The following is a 17,602-nucleotide window of genomic DNA, read 5'->3' on the forward strand; positions in this document are numbered from 1 at the left end:
TTTGTGATGAGCACTGCGCTACGAACCCAGCGAACTGAGTTCGCTAATGCCATTGGACCAGTGATGGGTGTCAGTCGATGATGAGAATCTCCACTTTAGGGCATCCCAATGTCACATCAGCATCATAGGCATCCCCATTATCACCGCGGTTATCGTTCATGATTGACACCACTAAGCCTCACATACCGTGGATCTTCACACCAGAGCAACGGGGGTCATTGAGTTACATTTCTCTCAGTAATCAAAGGGGGAATGGAGGCCGTACACGATGTTCGCTCACATCGCAGTACAGACGACACAAGCTTGCAACGGGGAGTTGATCCCAGTGCCCTGTCTCTCTTCGTCAACTTCAAGCCCCTACATCTAAAGTACTGCGGATGTAGGAATGCTCCCGCATACAATTACATCACCACCATCAGCATCAATTATAATACGAAAAAACATCGACAATTAAAACTGTGGGCATCAAATATAATCGACGTCATCGCAGTCATCGCTGTCGGTTCGCTCGAGATTCAGACAACGGCAGCCCCAACAGACGAGCGCCACTGCAGATGCCGTATTCACATCGCTCCCTCATTCACACTCACGCCGCCGTGCGATCGGAGGATGTGGCCACATCGCTCGCACGTCCGTCGATTCACGCCACTAGATTCGCTTCTCGCCAATTGAAATTGTGCTTTGACATCGCTGCAAAGCAAACAGATGCCCATTCGCTGGAGACTCTCTAAATCATCAGCAGCGCCGATCGCAGAGCTCTGATGTAAATTTAAATCACAAAAATATCCCTAGAAATGTCCAACGCAACAGCGACAGTGGAGCGTTGCGGCGCGTGTTGTGTTCTGTGTTGTGTTCTTTTGGTGTGTGTTGTGGTGTGTTCTTGTGTCGTGTTCTTGTGTTGTGTTGTGGTTCGTTCTTGTGTTGTGTTCTTGTGGTGTGTGTTGTGTTGTGGTGTGTTCTTGTGTTGTGTTCTTGTGTTGTGTTGTGGTTCGTTCTTGTGTTGTGTTGTCTTCTTGTGTTGTTGTGTTCATGTGCGAAACGGCGCTCTTGCACGAGGGAAGGCAGGGAGGTCGGGAATGAGACGGCGCGCCTTGAGGACTTTGCGGCCGCGGCTTCTCAAGGAGCCGCGGCAACGGCCGCTGTGTGCAGGATACTAACTCGGGGCAGAGTTCGCGTGCTGCCGCCACTCCAGATTGCATCCTCACCGATCTTAGACGAAAGTCCACGCGGTGGCAGATGTCAGCGTCACCACGGGCGACTCCACAGAGCCGCACCACCGTAGGAGTCACTGCTCCTGTGTGTCTGTGTGTGCGCATGGAGGGGAGGGGAAGGGGGGGGGCATGCTCCCTTCTTCCCCTTCAACACCCCCTAAACAGTAATTCATATTTTATTTAAGAGACATATTTTAAGATATTTATTTTGAAAAGGCACGTCATACCCAGCTTTAAACTCCCGATCTGAGCATTGGTGTTGATTAGGTGCTGTGAGGGTGTTTTCGAGTTTCTCATGGACATATCAACCTCTGTGATTTTCAATATTTTGACCCCACTGTGCTTTCAATCGTTGCCCTATATGTGCAGCGCAACGCCAACGCGTGTTGCAGTCGTGTCTCGCGGGACAGACACCTCCCGCTAGTATCTGACGAACCTGCAGTACGTGACCCTCTGCTTGGCTCGTATTTATCTTGGGACGCGACTTTGTGTTCCGCTCTTAAATTAAATTGTTTCTTGCATTGGTCGTTAGAGTGGCCATGTCATCGGTAGAAGCAGCGATGGGTAATGTTTTGCTATCCCATTCACGTTAATGCGGTTGTGCGTTTCTCAAATCTAGGTCTGTAAAATGTCTTCGAATGTTATTGTGATGAAACGGGATGTCCATGTGTGACTCCCCTTATATAAACACTAATTCAACACATTCGTTAATAACACGGTGTGGCTTTAAAAGAAGCCCCGTAAAACAGGCGTCGTTTCGGGCAAAAACCCTTCATAGCGCATTGAGCACCTTGTAGAATGGAGCATTACAAATGTAATGTATTATCGTTTCCGCACGTACTGAAGCCATGTTCTTTGAAGAAGCACATGGCCTTCTAATAAGTGTTTCGTTATTTCCTTTATGCGGTCTCAGTGCAGCTGTTCCACTTTTGTAATTGGGTTTTATTCAAAATGTGCGGGTTTTTTTATTTCACGTTGGCCTTGGACCGTGAGCGCTGGCTGTGGCACTATCCCGGCTGGCCACACTGGTGGACGGGGGACTTGGCGTGGAGCGAGCGATTTCTGTAGGACTGGACTTAATGGGACGGCATCGTATCGACGCGCCCAAACAAATACGTTTCTAATCATCCACATATTGTCCCCGCTATGACTCGTGGGTCGGGACACTGGCAAAAACAGCGGGATACAAAGCTGAAGATGGCGCAAAGACACGCGGGAGGGGATGAAGGTTTGGAGCATTGCACTGAGAGGCAGGAAGAGGAACGCATTTGTCAGGAAGCGTCGACGATGATGAAAAACAGAAGAATAGGCTGTAACCTTTCTGGGAATGAAACAGGAGGTGGCAAGATGTTCACACACCGAATAGAAACCTACCGCAAGACGTCAAGTCTGCATTACCCACGTGTGCTTGTGGCGAAACATGCAAATGAACAAGCTCCGATCATATACGGGCATTGTCTTTGAAACCGATTGTCCGACACCCGAGACAGCCTCCTCTATGGCCTTGTCTCACCAGTGTTTGACCAGAGAACGCCAACAGGCGCACAGCGGCAACGTTCCCATAGATACAAGCGTGCAATAGTTGGAGGCGTGATATCATAGAGCGCGCGGAGAACTCTGGGCGGGATGGCCCGCTGGCGGTCGTTGCTCGATACGAATGTTGTTCACGAATGTGGATCGTTGTTTCTTGAGCATATGCAAGGGTGCAGCCCTGCATGTGCACGCTGACACCGCTGTTTGCTGAAGGGCCTCCACTCGAGGGCCATTGGGACGACTCTTCCCACGTTTGTCCAGACGGGATGAGACGAGTTCGGAGTGGCCACACTTTACCCCGCCACACTCGACCTGCCGGCCGACTCGGGTCGCGTGCAGGAGCGAGATGTGTGCCGCCGCTTCGTGACCCTGATGGCAAGAGTTTGGGGGAATGATTCATCTAACAGTGGATCGACCATGGCATACGCTGCTGTTGCTGATGGTGATGCTGGAAAACAGCATAGTGGGTGGCTATGAATTGTTGGGTGGACAGAGGGGGGGGGGGTAGGGGCGGGGGGGGGCGGAGTGGGATTATAATTTACGAAACTTGCCCCGATGTTTTCCAAGTGGCATCGTCTGCGGGTCCCGTGGAGTCGGGCGAGCTAAACATCGCGCCGCGGCAGGAGCAGCAGCGTCGCGCCACGCCATTAAGTATGCAGTTGCAAATCAGCTGCAATATTTACTGCAAATAAGATTACCGGGGGCCCTGACCCACCCAGGAACGAGTGCCATGAATCTGGCCTTACTTAGCCGCGACCGTAAAACCGTGCCAGCCGTGATACAGCTAATTTGGTGCAGTAAACAAGTGGTGTCCACTCGGTTTGTAAATCTTCTGGACGGCGTGGCCGACCCCCAGCGCTGACCCTCTCACACCCCAGGGCTCGCTGCCGAGGCGCCGTTTGTTGATTAAATTAGATGGAGATGCAGTGGGGGTCAGGCGGCGGCGGGGGGGGGGTGCCCTTCTGGAGCGTGGTGGTGAATGCGCTCAGATGTTTTGCGAATGCTTCCGCTGCGTCCACTTTCAACTCTGTCATCTGCGTGTCCCCTATCTCTCAGGGCGCTACCTTGTTAGCCCGAATGATGAACGGCCGCGATTGGAACTGAGGCTTCGTGGGAACTCGTCGAAGATGAGGAGGAGGGGAACATGCAGGGCGACAAATGTAATCCGCGAGAAAATTTGATTCAGTTAACATTCGGAGACAAACTCCAGGCCATGCTGCGTTGTGAATACGCAAAACGAACGTGTCTAGTTGTTTTTGTTATTATTGTTGTCATCGCAGAGAAATAAACTCGACATGTTGCACTCTGAACAACGTGCTCGTGTTACAGATTACCTACGCAGATTTAACAACGCAAAAATATGCAACTCTACGGTATACAGTACATCATTTATTAATCATCACGCGACCTGCGTGTAATAAAGGGGCATTCCTTGCCGCTCACGGCGCTGCGTCTTGCTCTAAGCGGCGTGCTGCTCTAAGCGGCGTCTTGCTCTAAGCGGCGTGCTGCTCTAAGCGGCGTGCGTCTTGCTCCAAGCGGCGTGCTGCTCTAAGCGGCGTGCGTCCTGCTCTAAGCGGCGTCTTGCTCTAAGCGGCGTGCGTCTTGCTCTAAGCGGCGTCTTGCTCTAAGCGGCGTGCGTCTTGCTCTAAGCGGCGTGCTGCTCTAAGCGGCGTGCGTCTTGCTCCAAGCGGCGTGCTGCTCTAAGCGGCGTGCGTCTTGCTCCAAGCGGCGTGCTGCTCTAAGCGGCGTGCGTCTTGCTCTAAGCGGCGTCTTGCTCTAAGCGGCGTGCGTCTTGCTCTAAGCGGCGTGCTGCTCTAAGCGGCGTGCGTCTTGCTCTAAGCGGCGTGCTGCTCTAAGCGGCGTGCGTCTTGCTCCAAGCGGCGTGCTGCTCTAAGCGGCGTGCGTCTTGCTCCAAGCGGCGTGCTGCTCTAAGCGGCGTGCGTCTTGCTCTAAGCGGCGTGCTGCTCTAAGCGGCGTGCGTCTTGCTCCAAGCGGCGTGCTGCTCTAAGCGGCGTGCGTCTTGCTCTAAGCGGCGTCTTGCTCTAAGCGGCGTGCGTCTTGCTCTAAGCGGCGTGCTGCTCTAAGCGGCGTGCGTCTTGCTCTAAGCGGCGTGCGTCTTGCTCTAAGCGGCGTGCTGCTCTAAGCGGCGTGCGTCTTGCTCTAAGCGGCGTGCGTCTTGCTCTAAGCGGCGTGCTGCTCTAAGCGGCGTGCGTCTTGTTCTAAGCGGCGTGCGTCTTGCTCTAAGCGGCGTCTTGCTCTAAGCGGCGTGCGTCTTGCTCTAAGCGGCGTGCTGCTCTAAGCGGCGTGCTGCTCTAAGCGGCGTGCGTCTTGCTCTAAGCGGCGTGCTGCTCTAAGCGGCGTGCGCCTTGCTCTAAGCGGCGTGCGTCTTGCTCTAAGCGGCGTCTTGCTCTAAGCGGCGTGCGCCTTGCTCTAAGCGGCGTCTTGCTCTAAGCGGCGTCTTGCTCTAAGCGGCGTCTTGCTCTAAGCGGCGTGCGCCTTGCTCTAAGCGGCGTCTTGCTCTAAGCGGCGTCTTGCTCTAAGCGGCGTCTTGCTCTAAGCGGCGTCTTGCTCTAAGCGGCGTCTTGCTCTAAGCGGCGTCTTGCTCTAAGCGGCGTCTTGCTCTAAGCGGCGTCTTGCTCTAAGCGGCGTCTTGCTCTAAGCGGCGCCTTGCTCTAAGCGGCGTGCGCCTTGCTCTAAGCGGCGTGCGCCTTGCTCTAAGCGGCGTCTTGCTCTAAGCGGCGTCTTGCTCTAAGCGGCGTCTTGCTCTAAGCGGCGTCTTGCTCTAAGCGGCGTCTTGCTCTAAGCGGCGTCTTGCTCTAAGCGGCGCCTTGCTCTAAGCGGCATCTTGCTCTAAGCGGCGTGCGCCTTGCTCTAAGCGGCGTCTTGCTCTAAGCGGCATCTTGCTCTAAGCGGCGTGCGCCTTGCTCTTAGCGGCGTCTTGCTCTAAGCGGCGTCTTGCTCTAAGCGGCGCCTTGCTCTAAGCGGCGTGCGCCTTGCTCTAAGCGGCGTCTTGCTCTAAGCGGCGTCTTGCTCTAAGCGGCGTCTTGCTCTAAGCGGCGTGCGCCTTGCTCTAAGCGACGTCTTGCTCTAAGCGGCGTCTTGCTCTAAGCGGCGTCTTGCTCTAAGCGGCGTGCGCCTTGCTCTAAGCGACGTCTTGCTCTAAGCGGCGCCTTGCTCTAAGCGGCGTGCGCCTTGCTCTAAGCGGCGTCTTGCTCTAAGCGGCGTCTTGCTCTAAGCGGCATCTTGCTCTAAGCGGCGTGCGCCTGGCTCTAAGCGACGTCTTGCTCTAAGCGGCGTGCGCCTTGCTCTAAGCGGCGTGCTGCTCTAAGCGGCGTGCATGCCGCGGCCACCCCGCGTGCCTCGCTCGTGCGGGTGGCCACGCATCGCTCCGTGGAGATCCCCGCACGAGGCCGTGAGCTGTGTCCGTCCCTGCTTAGCTCAATGGTCCTCACCGACGGAAGCAATACACCGTCTGGGTCTTAGCCTGCGAGTCTCTATGTAATGTTGTAGATGTCTGTTATTCCATGCGTATTTGTGTTGCTATATGCGTCTCTTTGTAACTCTGCGCATCTCTGTGTAACGCTATGAATCTACGTGCAACCATATGTAACCATATGTAACTGTACCGCTCTCTATGTAACTCGATGTAACTGCAATGTGCCGCCGTGACTGCCACCACTGCGCCAAAGGTCTTGGGCTGTGGCCCTCCTCGTAAGAGAGCCGCTTTAGCTGAACATTGGGGCCTCGCCAGCCGAGACGATCCGACCTGAGCGAGTCGCGTGCACGCGCGCTGGGGATGGATCGTGGCCTGGCGCTCGTGGTGGCGTCACTGCGTCTCGACCACCCCGCGCACACGAAGCCTCCGCGCCACGACCCCTACACACGACGGCGCAACCAGTCGCGATTGAGCACGGACTCCGCCACGATCTGTTTTAGTTGTTTTCAGTTCTATGCGCAGGCTCGCTATTTCTCCTTACACTTTTCAATTAAGCGTAATTGCGTCAGCTGCTCTGTGCGTTCGTTCGTAACGGGGTGGGGTGGGGGGCACGTTGACTCTCGTAACGATGATCCCACATGGACCAAAAACCCTTCCCCGTCAGGTTTTGTCGCAGTTAGAGACGGAATCTATTGGAAGACGGGTGACTGTGGTGGAAGGGTTGTCCCCAAAAACCTTGAGATAAACACGTGCACTCAAAAGGACAAACGCATGTTTGGAAAGCGTCAAAGACTCCATGCATATGCACGATATTCCCCCTTTCCTTGTTTAAATGCTATTTGCCCTCTTTGTCCTCGTTTTGACCCCAGGAGCGAACCCAAAGAAAAATGCCGATGATTTAGCAGCTATTGATGGTGACGAAGATGAAGGTATTTTTTGGTGCTGGGAGAGCATGATGCATGAAAACACAAGAGAGAGAGAGAAAAACAGAAAACAAATAAATATTTTTAAACATGATTTGCTCTAAATCTTCTTTTTTTTAAAACTAAATTCATGGTGTACTCTTTTCGTGCGCCAATTATTGCCCACAAACTTTCGAGCCTCCCATGTCAGCAAAGTGGCCGACGAAAAAAAACGGCGCAAATTCAACAAATCGTCAGTTTAAGACAATATTACCAAAATCTTTCCTTTTTCCGATCTTTTTTTTATATAAAGGGATACTGTATAACAATGCAAATTTCACGATGTATATTAACAAACTATTTGGAATCTTTTCAATATATTATCAGATGAGCATCAAATGCACGCTTTTTGACGAATCTAGTGCACATTTGCAATATTAATTTTAAACCTATACAGTATCTCTTGTGGCTGTACTCAAGTGGCCTGGCATCGCTGCTATTGTTTGCATGCGATTAAACAATATCACCCCCCCCCACCCGCCCGCGCCATCTGATCCCATGCAACTGAAAACAAAAACCTCATCGTTTGTTCCCTTAGCTCATTTCCATGACTCCGTTAATTCGATGTGAAACCCCCGTGTGACCACGAGCGGCGGAACGCAAATCCGGCGTGCGGACCTCATGCGCTCGCGCGCGCGTGTGTGCGTGCGCGTGTGCGCGCGTGTGTGCGTGCGCTAGTGCGCGTGTGTGTGTGTGCACCTGGCGTTTCATCGTGGGTCGTGTGTCTTGTGGTCCGCGCGCGTCTCCTCTCCGTAACCGTGCGAATTCTTCGCGTGTCCGGTGCGAATCGGCGCACGAGAACGTGCCCGTGAGCGTTGCCTGAGTGCGCGCGTGCCGCCGTGTTCGATGGTCGTTTTCGTGGCGTGCTTTTGTTTGTTTGTTTTCCGCGCCGTTCGAGATGATCGCCTTGCTGCATTTTTGCTTCCTCCCTGCCCCCCCCCACCCCGCTTCGCCCGCGACAGACATCCGCAACTCGGGGCCCAAAGCGGTGCTGGTCTACGTGCACGGCGGCTCCTACATGGAGGGCACAGGCAACCTGCTGGACGGCAGCGTGCTGGCCAGCTACGGGAACGTTATCGTCATCACCGTCAACTATCGCCTCGGCGTTCTAGGTCAGTGCCACGCGGTCGGCAGTCGGCAGCAAGCCTGGCAGCTGGGGTGGACTTCCCCTCGCGGGCACTCAGCCCCGCACTCCGCGGGCCCAGAGAATACAATCGCACGGCGCGGTGACGGATGCCGCGCCGCTCTTTCAAGGTGGAGCGATGCGGGGGTGGGGTGGGGATGCGCGTGTGCGTCACGTTTCGTGTGTTGACCCGTAACACCTCGGTGTTCCCCGTCAGCTCCTGCCGGAGAGACTTCGCCACTTCACGTGACCTCAAGGTGAACCTAGCCTGGCACAAGCGCCGCGCTGACATCAATGTCAATGAATGGTGAATGGGTGGCTGCCATCGTTGTTTGTGATGTGTGTGTGATGTGTGTGTGTTGGGAAAAGTGCTGTTCGCGAGCACCCTTCCACACTCCTCTACCGCACCCCATAGCATCACACTCTTTGTGGTGTGGTAGAGTAGTGACCAGCATGCATCGCTGCGGACGCGATAACTCCGAGTTCAATTCCTGCTCACAGCCAACATCAGCGGCGAATATCTGAACCCGGTGCCGAGCCTCCGTTTGATCGACTGAAGTCTTAAGCGGGTATATGATTTCACAAATGTCGTCACTGGGGAGACAAAGGTTGTCTCTGTGGATACTGGCCACATCACCCCGCTGTGCGCCGTGTCAGCCTGCATAGGCGCTCGTTAGCAGCTTCCGCCCCAACCAGCGTTGTCGCGGGTCCCACGCAGAGAGATCGCTGCGCTTGAGACGGCAGCTTGGAGGCTTGGTCCCAAACACCGCGGGCCGCGACAAGGCGTCGTCGGCAGCGCCGCGCCGCGTGGCGAGCTGCCAACTCCGAAACATTCCCAGGGCGGGCTGCGCGGGGCAATGTTCGATGAGTGGCGTTGTTAAGCGACTGCAGAGGACCTCGCAGTGAATTGCAGAGCACGGACGTCAACATTGACAGCATTACGCACACGCGGGCACTTCTGTTTCGAGTGCCCTATTGCGAAGGATGCACAAAAGGTCGTCTCTATTTACAGCAAACCACTCGTAACGTCATGTTGAAGCAGACAAAAAAAAAAACACGCGTGCGTCAATCACAGAGCTGAAACCGTGGTGTCGTGGTTGGTTGCTGGTCGACAATAACTACATATCTCCCGATATCGGTGATGCGAGTGAATCTACCAGAGGCCGCCTCTGCCTTTGGTGATGCCGTGAATACTCAGGGACCCATTATGCAGTTGTTAGTACCTTTGGCCTCCGGCTGGTTTCATTATCTTTCGTGGTTATACTGAAGCAATACCACTGTAGGCCGGGAGGGTCCCGGCGGTTTCAGAAAGGCTGTCCACGTGTCTTGAAGCATTTGCATAAATTTGGGATTTTGTCCCAGTTTGTCCCAACATTTTCTGAGCAGCGGGTGGGGCTACCATTCTTCGTTTGTGGGGCTCCCTGGGCAGTGGGTGGAGCTACCTGGGCAGTTGGTGGAGCTACCTGCGTAGTAGGTGGAGCTACCTGGGCAGTAGGTGGAGCTACCTGGGCAGTCGGTGGGGCTATCTGGGCAGTGGGTGGAGCTACCTGAATAATGGATGGGCTTATGAGCAGTGGGTGGGGCCAGTGTAGGAACGAGCCAGTAAGGAGACTGCTCACCTGTGATACCACTCACACATCAGTACCTGTCATGCCACTCACACATCAGTACCTGTCATGCCACTCACACATCAGTACACAAAGTGTATTTAGTGAAATATCTCTGATGCGTCTTTTTGCCGCGCATTTTTCGGCACGATCTTCAGTGCCTGAAGAGGCTCCCAGCACGTGGAGTATAACGTCGGACATCATGCCGAAGAGCACGCCGACTACACATCGCAGAGTTGTACTCATTCATTCCTATTTATTGCAGCAGCTCCCGGACTTGTGTTCTGCATGCGCTGCTTGACAACATGAGGCTGGGAGGCACCGTGGGCTGATGAACTACGATATATACAGACAGATATTTTCATGTATATATTTGCGTACACAATATATTTCATTCTGGGCCAAATGAAATTCCATTTCTTTTATTGTATAAAGATGAAAAAGCATCGCTACGCTTGCTGAAGTATCTAGATAGACACCATAAATACTCTTGACCCAAACGTGCACTAAATCAGAAGAACAGCACGCAGAATAAACCAACACAACAATTTATACAAAGCCATCACTCCCTTGGTGTACCACGTGTGACCCACTTCCTCGGTGAGTCACGACACCAAAACTCCCAGCGCTGACAGATTACCACCGCGTCCACCCCCTTGCTGCCTGCCTCCGTCTGCTTCTACTTATTATTCTGCGTACGGCTGTTGTTGATGTAGAACAACAGCGATAACTTTACATCGAGGTGGTAAGACGGGGCAGATGATTGCGGAGTCAGGAGTAGTGGAGTGGTGCGCCGTCGCCGCTGTGATGATGCCTCCTCCGTGTTTGTGAATCGGGCATCGAGTCCACGTGGTTCGGTCCCCGTGGTTCTCTTCTGGGTGGTGATCGCAGTCGCACATTGCCAGAGTTTAGAATTTTCCATCGGTGCATCGGCATCTGCTGCTACTGCTGTCATGGTTGGTGCAGTCGATGCGGTCCGGGGGTTGACGTCCATGAGCTTCAGGGTGGAGATTGATGCCAGGGGATCACCTGCATCACCGGGTCCCTCGCGAGGAGGAGTTTGTTGTTTGTGACTCCTTGTGCACTCCATTCGGTTTGCCAAGCGTCGTCATCATCATCGGGGTTGAGGTTGCATTGACAAGGGCCAAGCACGTGGGTCCACAATGACTTCGTGCGGTATCGAGCGGTGGCGGTGAGGGACATTGTTGAGATCTCCTCGCCGCGTTGTTGTTGTCGTCGTCGTCGTCGCACGAGAGCGGAGGAGCTCGCGTGCAAAGCCGTTGCTAGGGTACGGCGAATTGGGGGCGACCGCCCCGGGCCCAGCGTTCTTGCGGGGCTCCGCGCTTCGAAATCACGCTGTCAGATGGAATAGTTGAGGTTTAGTTTGAACTTGAGCTGCCCCTCCCCCCATGTTGGGATGGCCCTGGTCACGTGGTGCGTCTCGGCGACTCACTTGGCGTGGGCGGAGCCGGAGGGGCTCGCCGCGGTGACGTCACCGTGCACGATGCCTGCTCTCCTTCACTGGAGACGTCCACTGGACCCATTTGGTGTTTACGACTGCAGCCCCGGCCACGATAAATCACCGAGGCCCTCCGAGGTTTCTAAGGGTGAAGTCCATTCAGCGTTTCTGTCTCTTGTCCCTTCGCCCAGCCACACACCCGCCTAACCACCAGGCCAGCCAGCCACCAATACCCACCCACCTACCCACCCACCCATAGCCACCAATACCCACCCACATACCCACTCACCCATAGCCACCAATAGCCACCCACCTACCCACTCACCCATAGCCACCAATACCCACCCACCTACCCACTCACTCATAGCCACCAATACCTACCCACTCACCCACTCACCCATAGCCACCAATACCCACCCACCTACCCACTCACCCATAGCCACCAATACCCACCCACCTACTCACTCACCCATACCCTCCTATACCCACCCACCCATAGCCACCAATACCCACCCACCTACCCATTCTCCCATAGCCACCAATACCCACCCACCTACCCATTCTCCCATAGCCACCAATACCCACCCACCTACCCACCCACCTACCCATTCTCCCATAGCCACCAATACCCACCCACCTACCCACTCACCCATAGCCACCAATACCCACCCACCTACCCACTCACCCATAGCCACCAATACCCACCCACCTACCCACCCACCCACTCACCCATAGCCACCAACACCCACCAATAGTGACGCAACCACCAACGACAACGCGGCACAGCTGCCTCTCGACTCATTCAGCCTTATCAGACACTAAGCCGTGAGATATTGTACTCGGCATCAGTTCATCAGCCCCGAGTTAAAGGAGATGAATGTTTCTCCCTTCGTCTGCGATCCCTTGTCATATCTGATTGTTCTCTAAGGCTCCGCACGGTCACAGAAGATGTCGCTTGACAGACGAGCGCTAATTCACGATAACGCTCTAAACACTCGGCTCAATCTGAGCGGCGCGCACTACTTCAAGGAGTTTTTGTTCTTCCCGTAAGAGCGGGAAAAAAATAACGTGTCACGGTTGTCTATTGAACTACACATTCCGTGGATCTTTTTTGTTGTTGTTGTTTAAATATTGCCCCCCAAACGAATTGTGCATCGGCCGTTTGCCCGCGATCGCCCGAGAAGTAATTTCGTTCTGAAGTGAGCAGAGCAGCAGGCACGCTGGGCGACACGGCACATCACTGCGGTGGTTACTGTCGTGAGTTTTTTGTGTCTTCTTATCTGCGGATATCCGTATGTCTATAGAGAGTTGTATTTGTCGACGACGGAGCCCACTGGCATGCCCCACCGCCCGTGCTCGCGTTCACGCGGCGAGGTGTGGAGCGCTCTGAGGGGGGGGGGGGGGGGGGGGGGGGTGCGGCTCGCATGTTTTCGATGAACGTGTTTGCTAATTATATTTATTTAATAACCCAATGAGCTTTTAAATTGTCGGCAGAGTAATTATTCTTAAATTCGCCACGGCGAGATCTCTTTCAGTATTTAGGCCGGTGAATAATTACGTGGAGAGAACGTTTTCGCTTACAACTGCTTGCTGTTCTATCTCGTTTGTTGTACTCCCCCCGCATCTCCGATTATCACCGTTGGCTACGTACGGTGCGAAAGAAGTTCAACATACGTACTACATACATGGCCACTATTCCCATGCCCGAGACAAAGGCGTCCAACGGGGAGACAGAGCGACGGAATCGGCGAAACGCGCTCACGCTCGGTAGATGACCACATCTGGGATGGTGAGAAGGGTGGCATGCATCCCTCCCTTCCATCACGCGTCTCAGTTTGATCCACGTTGTTATTGTCAATGACCGAGATTTAGAAGCTTCATGTCACAGCAACAACCTTGGTTTTATGTGGCTTAGGCCAGGGGTGGACAACCTGCGGCTCCGGAGCCGAGTGCAGCTCTTTAAGGACCGATCCGTGAGACGTCGTTCATTGAGGACCACCGCCGTCTCGTATTCGCCACGCAGTCCATTGCGGCTCTTGAAATGTTGAGTTATTTTTACCGAATTACAACAAAAACATGTCGCTTCTTGTTCTTATCGTTGTCGACACCTGGCGAATTAGGCAGACCTGGGTCGCTCTCCAGCACGCCGGTGGTGCTGACGCAGTGGCAAAGTACAGTAACACCGTACTCTTTGGTTCTTTCTGTAAAGTCACGTAGGTATGATATAAAATTAATCACGACGTTTCGGGCGCAACACAAGCGCCCGTCATCAGTTTCGGACGCTTGTGTTGCGCCCGAAACGTCGTGATTTATTTTATTTTCTACCCACGTGACTTTACCGAAAGAACCAAAGAGTATGGATTCCTGCAGTCACGAAAGCTCCAAATACAGTCACACCGTCGCGTTTGGTCACGTCACAACTTTACTCATATGGCTGTGTCGAGTGGAGGAGGGAATACGACACACGTTGGCATATCACTCACACAGGGAACTGACCCACAAAACAATTATGGATCTTACCATTGGCCAGTAACAGTCGTGCTGCCCACGCCGCACATTCTCACACACCGGCTCGATATGCGATGCCAATACGTGCATGTCCCACACCGGCGAGGAGTGACATCAAAGTCCATCGCGGCGTTGGGAATCGCCGACGCGACGTGAACGACTGCGGGCCGCTCGCAGTATCGGGGTACAAGGTCACCGCTGCTGGGCGTGCATCGATTCAAAGATTCGCATCGATCCTCGCGCTGACAATACTCGCATCGAACTGCGCCTCTCCCCATCCTCAATCTCTATCAAGGGGTAAGGGCGCAGCCCTGCTATGGCTCGCTCACGCCACTACCGGCGGAAGGGGCCTCCACTAGAGGCAGCTCCATGGAGCCCATTTAGAGGGAATGTTGGCCTACTCTTCCACAATGTCCATATCAAGGAAGGTGAAAGCGACGGGATGCGGGGATTTAAGTCTGAAAGATGGACAAACAGGGCACGGCTCAGAATAAGAATATTTATTTAGACTTGAGAAATCCGATGAGCTATAAAGCTCTTTTTCACAGATGTCCAGTAGAGGCACGTGGTCAGAACGTTACAACAACAACATAGGAAAGGTAAACAGATCACTTTAATAAACATACAAATAAAACTAAACTTTTTTTGTTTATCTTACCAGCTAAACCCCAATTAGCGACGAGCTTCCTTTTCAGAAGCCACTTATCACGTGTAGATGTAAGACGAGCAGCAGGGAGTCAGACGGCTGAGGAGGGCGGGGGGAGAGGGGCGGAGGGAGAGTTGGAGGAGGGGCGAGCAGCAGCAGTGAGCTGCATGGAGGAGTCTGTTTCCACAGGGGGCGGTGGGGAGGGGTCTAGAGTGGGGGTGGTCACACATACGTCACGTGATTTGCAGGAGGCCTCAGCTGATTGTGATACAGAGATTATCGGTTCTCTAACCATTTACATAAACATGGTGTCAATTGGCATCCTGGACACCTCTGCACGGCACAATCCAACAACACACACGCAGTCTGGCGTTACAGGTCGTGCGGATCCCGCAGGAGAAACGTTAGAGTAGTCGTCATAACAATACATTGAAATGCTGATCCGCGAATCTCGCCGATTCCTCAACTCGGCCGGCGCCCACTCGTGGCCGCCACTCGCCGTGCCCCTCAATTCATCATCTTCCCGTTTCATCTTGGAACACTCCGCATGGACCCCCTTGGCTCGTAACCCATGCCCGCCCAACCACCACCACCACCACCACCACCCCCACTACACTGCTTCAAATACTGCTGACCGGCAGGAGAGGCGGATAAATGCAGAGACGAGATGGAGCCCCCCCCCTCTCTCTCTCTCGTTTGTTCCTTAATAATAATAATGTGAGTACAGCTACAGAGCATGTCCATGACTCCCATGGCTCACGGTATATATATAGCCACATCATATGTATTATATATATATACGTGCGCGTGTCGAGTCTAATCCCAAAGGCTGCTGCTGGCTGAGATCGGCTCTGCGCACTCCTCCAACACTCGGCTTGCCCATCTCGACGCCAGTCCGTGGGGGGCTCATCAGAGCGGCCGCTACCCCCCCCACCCTCCTTCTCTCCCGTGAGCCGACGCAGGGAGTTTGTTTTGAGAACTGACTACGATCACGACAGCCGTAAACAATTCCGGCCGCACTTCGATTTTTTTTTTAGCTGCAGCGAATGCACGGCTCATCGTTAGCGGCCAGATCAACTTGATCTACGATGCACCGTGGGCCAAGCTGGTCTTTTTCAACAAAAGGAAAACAGTGTTTTCCTACATATCCATACAGACTGTTGGGGAAAGTGCCATTAGTTAGTGCCTATTAGGGATCAGGAGTTTCATTTATTGGGCACGTAACTACCCCCAGCATCCTAAACCACTTACATCACATTTTATCTCAATCATTTAAATGCGCAGCTGCAGTTTGTCTTTTTAGTTTTTAGCCTAGGGGACCCTCTGATGGCAGCTGTCCCTGTGAGTCACACACGGTGAACGCAGCGCCAGCTTGCAAGCAGTGGGCTTTAGTGTCTCCGTTGGGACGCGATCGCTAATGGTTATTCCAATTAACTCATTTGCCAGTTTTTTTCAAAAAAAATGGGCAAATTCAGACTTTGATGCCCAAGGGCCCACCAAATGCAGGCCAACTCGGCACGCGAGAGGAGCGGAGTGGCCAGCGCTGCCCCCGCCCTGCTGCTGCCCGAGTCTCCCCGGCGCCTGGGTTCACACACCGCACCAGGCTGAGGAGGGTGGTGGCCAGAGCGACTTTCTCGAGGTGTGGACATTTTCAGACCGATGTCTCACAATGGCAACACGCAAAGACCCTGAGTCATCACACATATATAAATAGAGCGACTGAATAATAACAGCAGTATTGCACGACAACAAAGCAGATGATTATTAGTGTTTTCACTGAATTACGAGACCACAATTCGCTCTTTAATTTATTTTTTTAAACCTCCAAACGCGGCGGCCACGCGGCTGCTCACCGTGCGACATCACGATTTATCTTCCGCGCTGTAATAACGCCGGGGGTATTTACATTTTTTTTTTATTATTAGCGCTAGACAGTAAATAAAATGAACACTTATACGGCTTTTCAGTAGTGCTTCAAATTTGCTGCTCGGAATATTGCGCAGTGTTCGGCGTTATTGATCACGTCGCGCGTTATGTAACTTTTCTTTCGGCCCTCTCCACGCGGCCGTTTATTTCAGAAGTGCCTCCCTAACGCACATTCCACCCCCCGATATGGACAATGCATTACTTTCAACTTTGTTTATTGCGACTCGCGTCGCCGCAGATTATGTTTGGCACCTCCGGTGGACGCTATTCCACCCTCCCGCTGGCTCCAATCAGATATTGGGGGGCCCGGTCTTAAATATTTAAAGCGTCAATTTTTTCTTGATTTTCAAATCAATGCAATTCATTACAGCTGCCAGCTGTAATTGTAGTGTCGTGACTCTTAATGTGTACTTGCAACTTGCCACTCAATCCATGCCTCGCTCAGTATTAATTATATATATATTTCCCTTTCGCTGTAAGCCCAACATTGATTGTATTTAATTATCCGTAATTGGCGTGGTTTGACAGCGGGCCCTATGAGCAGCCTTCGCTCAATACGCACACCCGCACAGCGGCCTGTGCTCGACACTGCGATGCACGTTCGCAGAGAAAACTATAATGGTTTTTACAGACACATATTCGTTGGCTGCCTTACGGCTTCATACATCTAAAGTAACATTACTACATTTACATATACAGTGCGACTCCGAGCTGCGTAGGCGAATTTTGTGAGGGGGAATACAAATGTGAAACGAGTTTGAGTTTTTTTCGCAGAGGAAAAAATAAAATATAACAATGACGATTTCACGGCACAAACGTTGTCCATGCGTCCTGCGCATGATGGCGTGCAGCGACGTTTCACGGACGTTTATCGCGCGTTTCATGCCCGCAAGTTGTTCGGTTTCCTTCTCCAGGGGTGGTGAAAAAGAGCTTCATAGCTCATCGGATTCCTCCAGTGTAAGGAAACATTCTGACTCCGATATGGCAGCGTCTCCCCGACGCGCAAACAGAGCGGGCCATCGGGCAGCCTCCGAACAAAGCACCCTGAGCGTGCCCCGTCACTTCGCGTCTCCAAAGCTAAGCGGGGCTCAGCCTGGCGAGTGCGTGGACGGCTCGTCAGGTGTTGTAGGCGTGTGGCTGTGAGTTGGCCAGGAGATGGGGGAGAGTGCTGAGTCTCACGCCTCTTGTATC

General features: G+C 53.2%; 1 protein-coding gene across 1 annotated transcript in view; it reads left to right on the forward strand.

Moving 5' to 3' along the window:
- LOC144735688 (neuroligin-4, X-linked-like) overlaps positions 1-17,602 on the forward strand; it is a 240,317-nt gene that overhangs the window by 43,339 nt on the left and 179,376 nt on the right. The window contains exon 3 of the mRNA XM_078618163.1: positions 8,105-8,254. Coding sequence (XP_078474289.1) covers positions 8,105-8,254 — 150 coding nt within the window. The remainder of the gene's footprint in view (positions 1-8,104; positions 8,255-17,602) is intronic.

Source organism: Lampetra planeri, chromosome 56 (genome assembly GCF_965212315.1).
Source record: "Lampetra planeri chromosome 56, kcLamPlan1.2.h2, whole genome shotgun sequence".
Taxonomy (NCBI): Eukaryota; Metazoa; Chordata; class Hyperoartia; order Petromyzontiformes; family Petromyzontidae; genus Lampetra; species Lampetra planeri.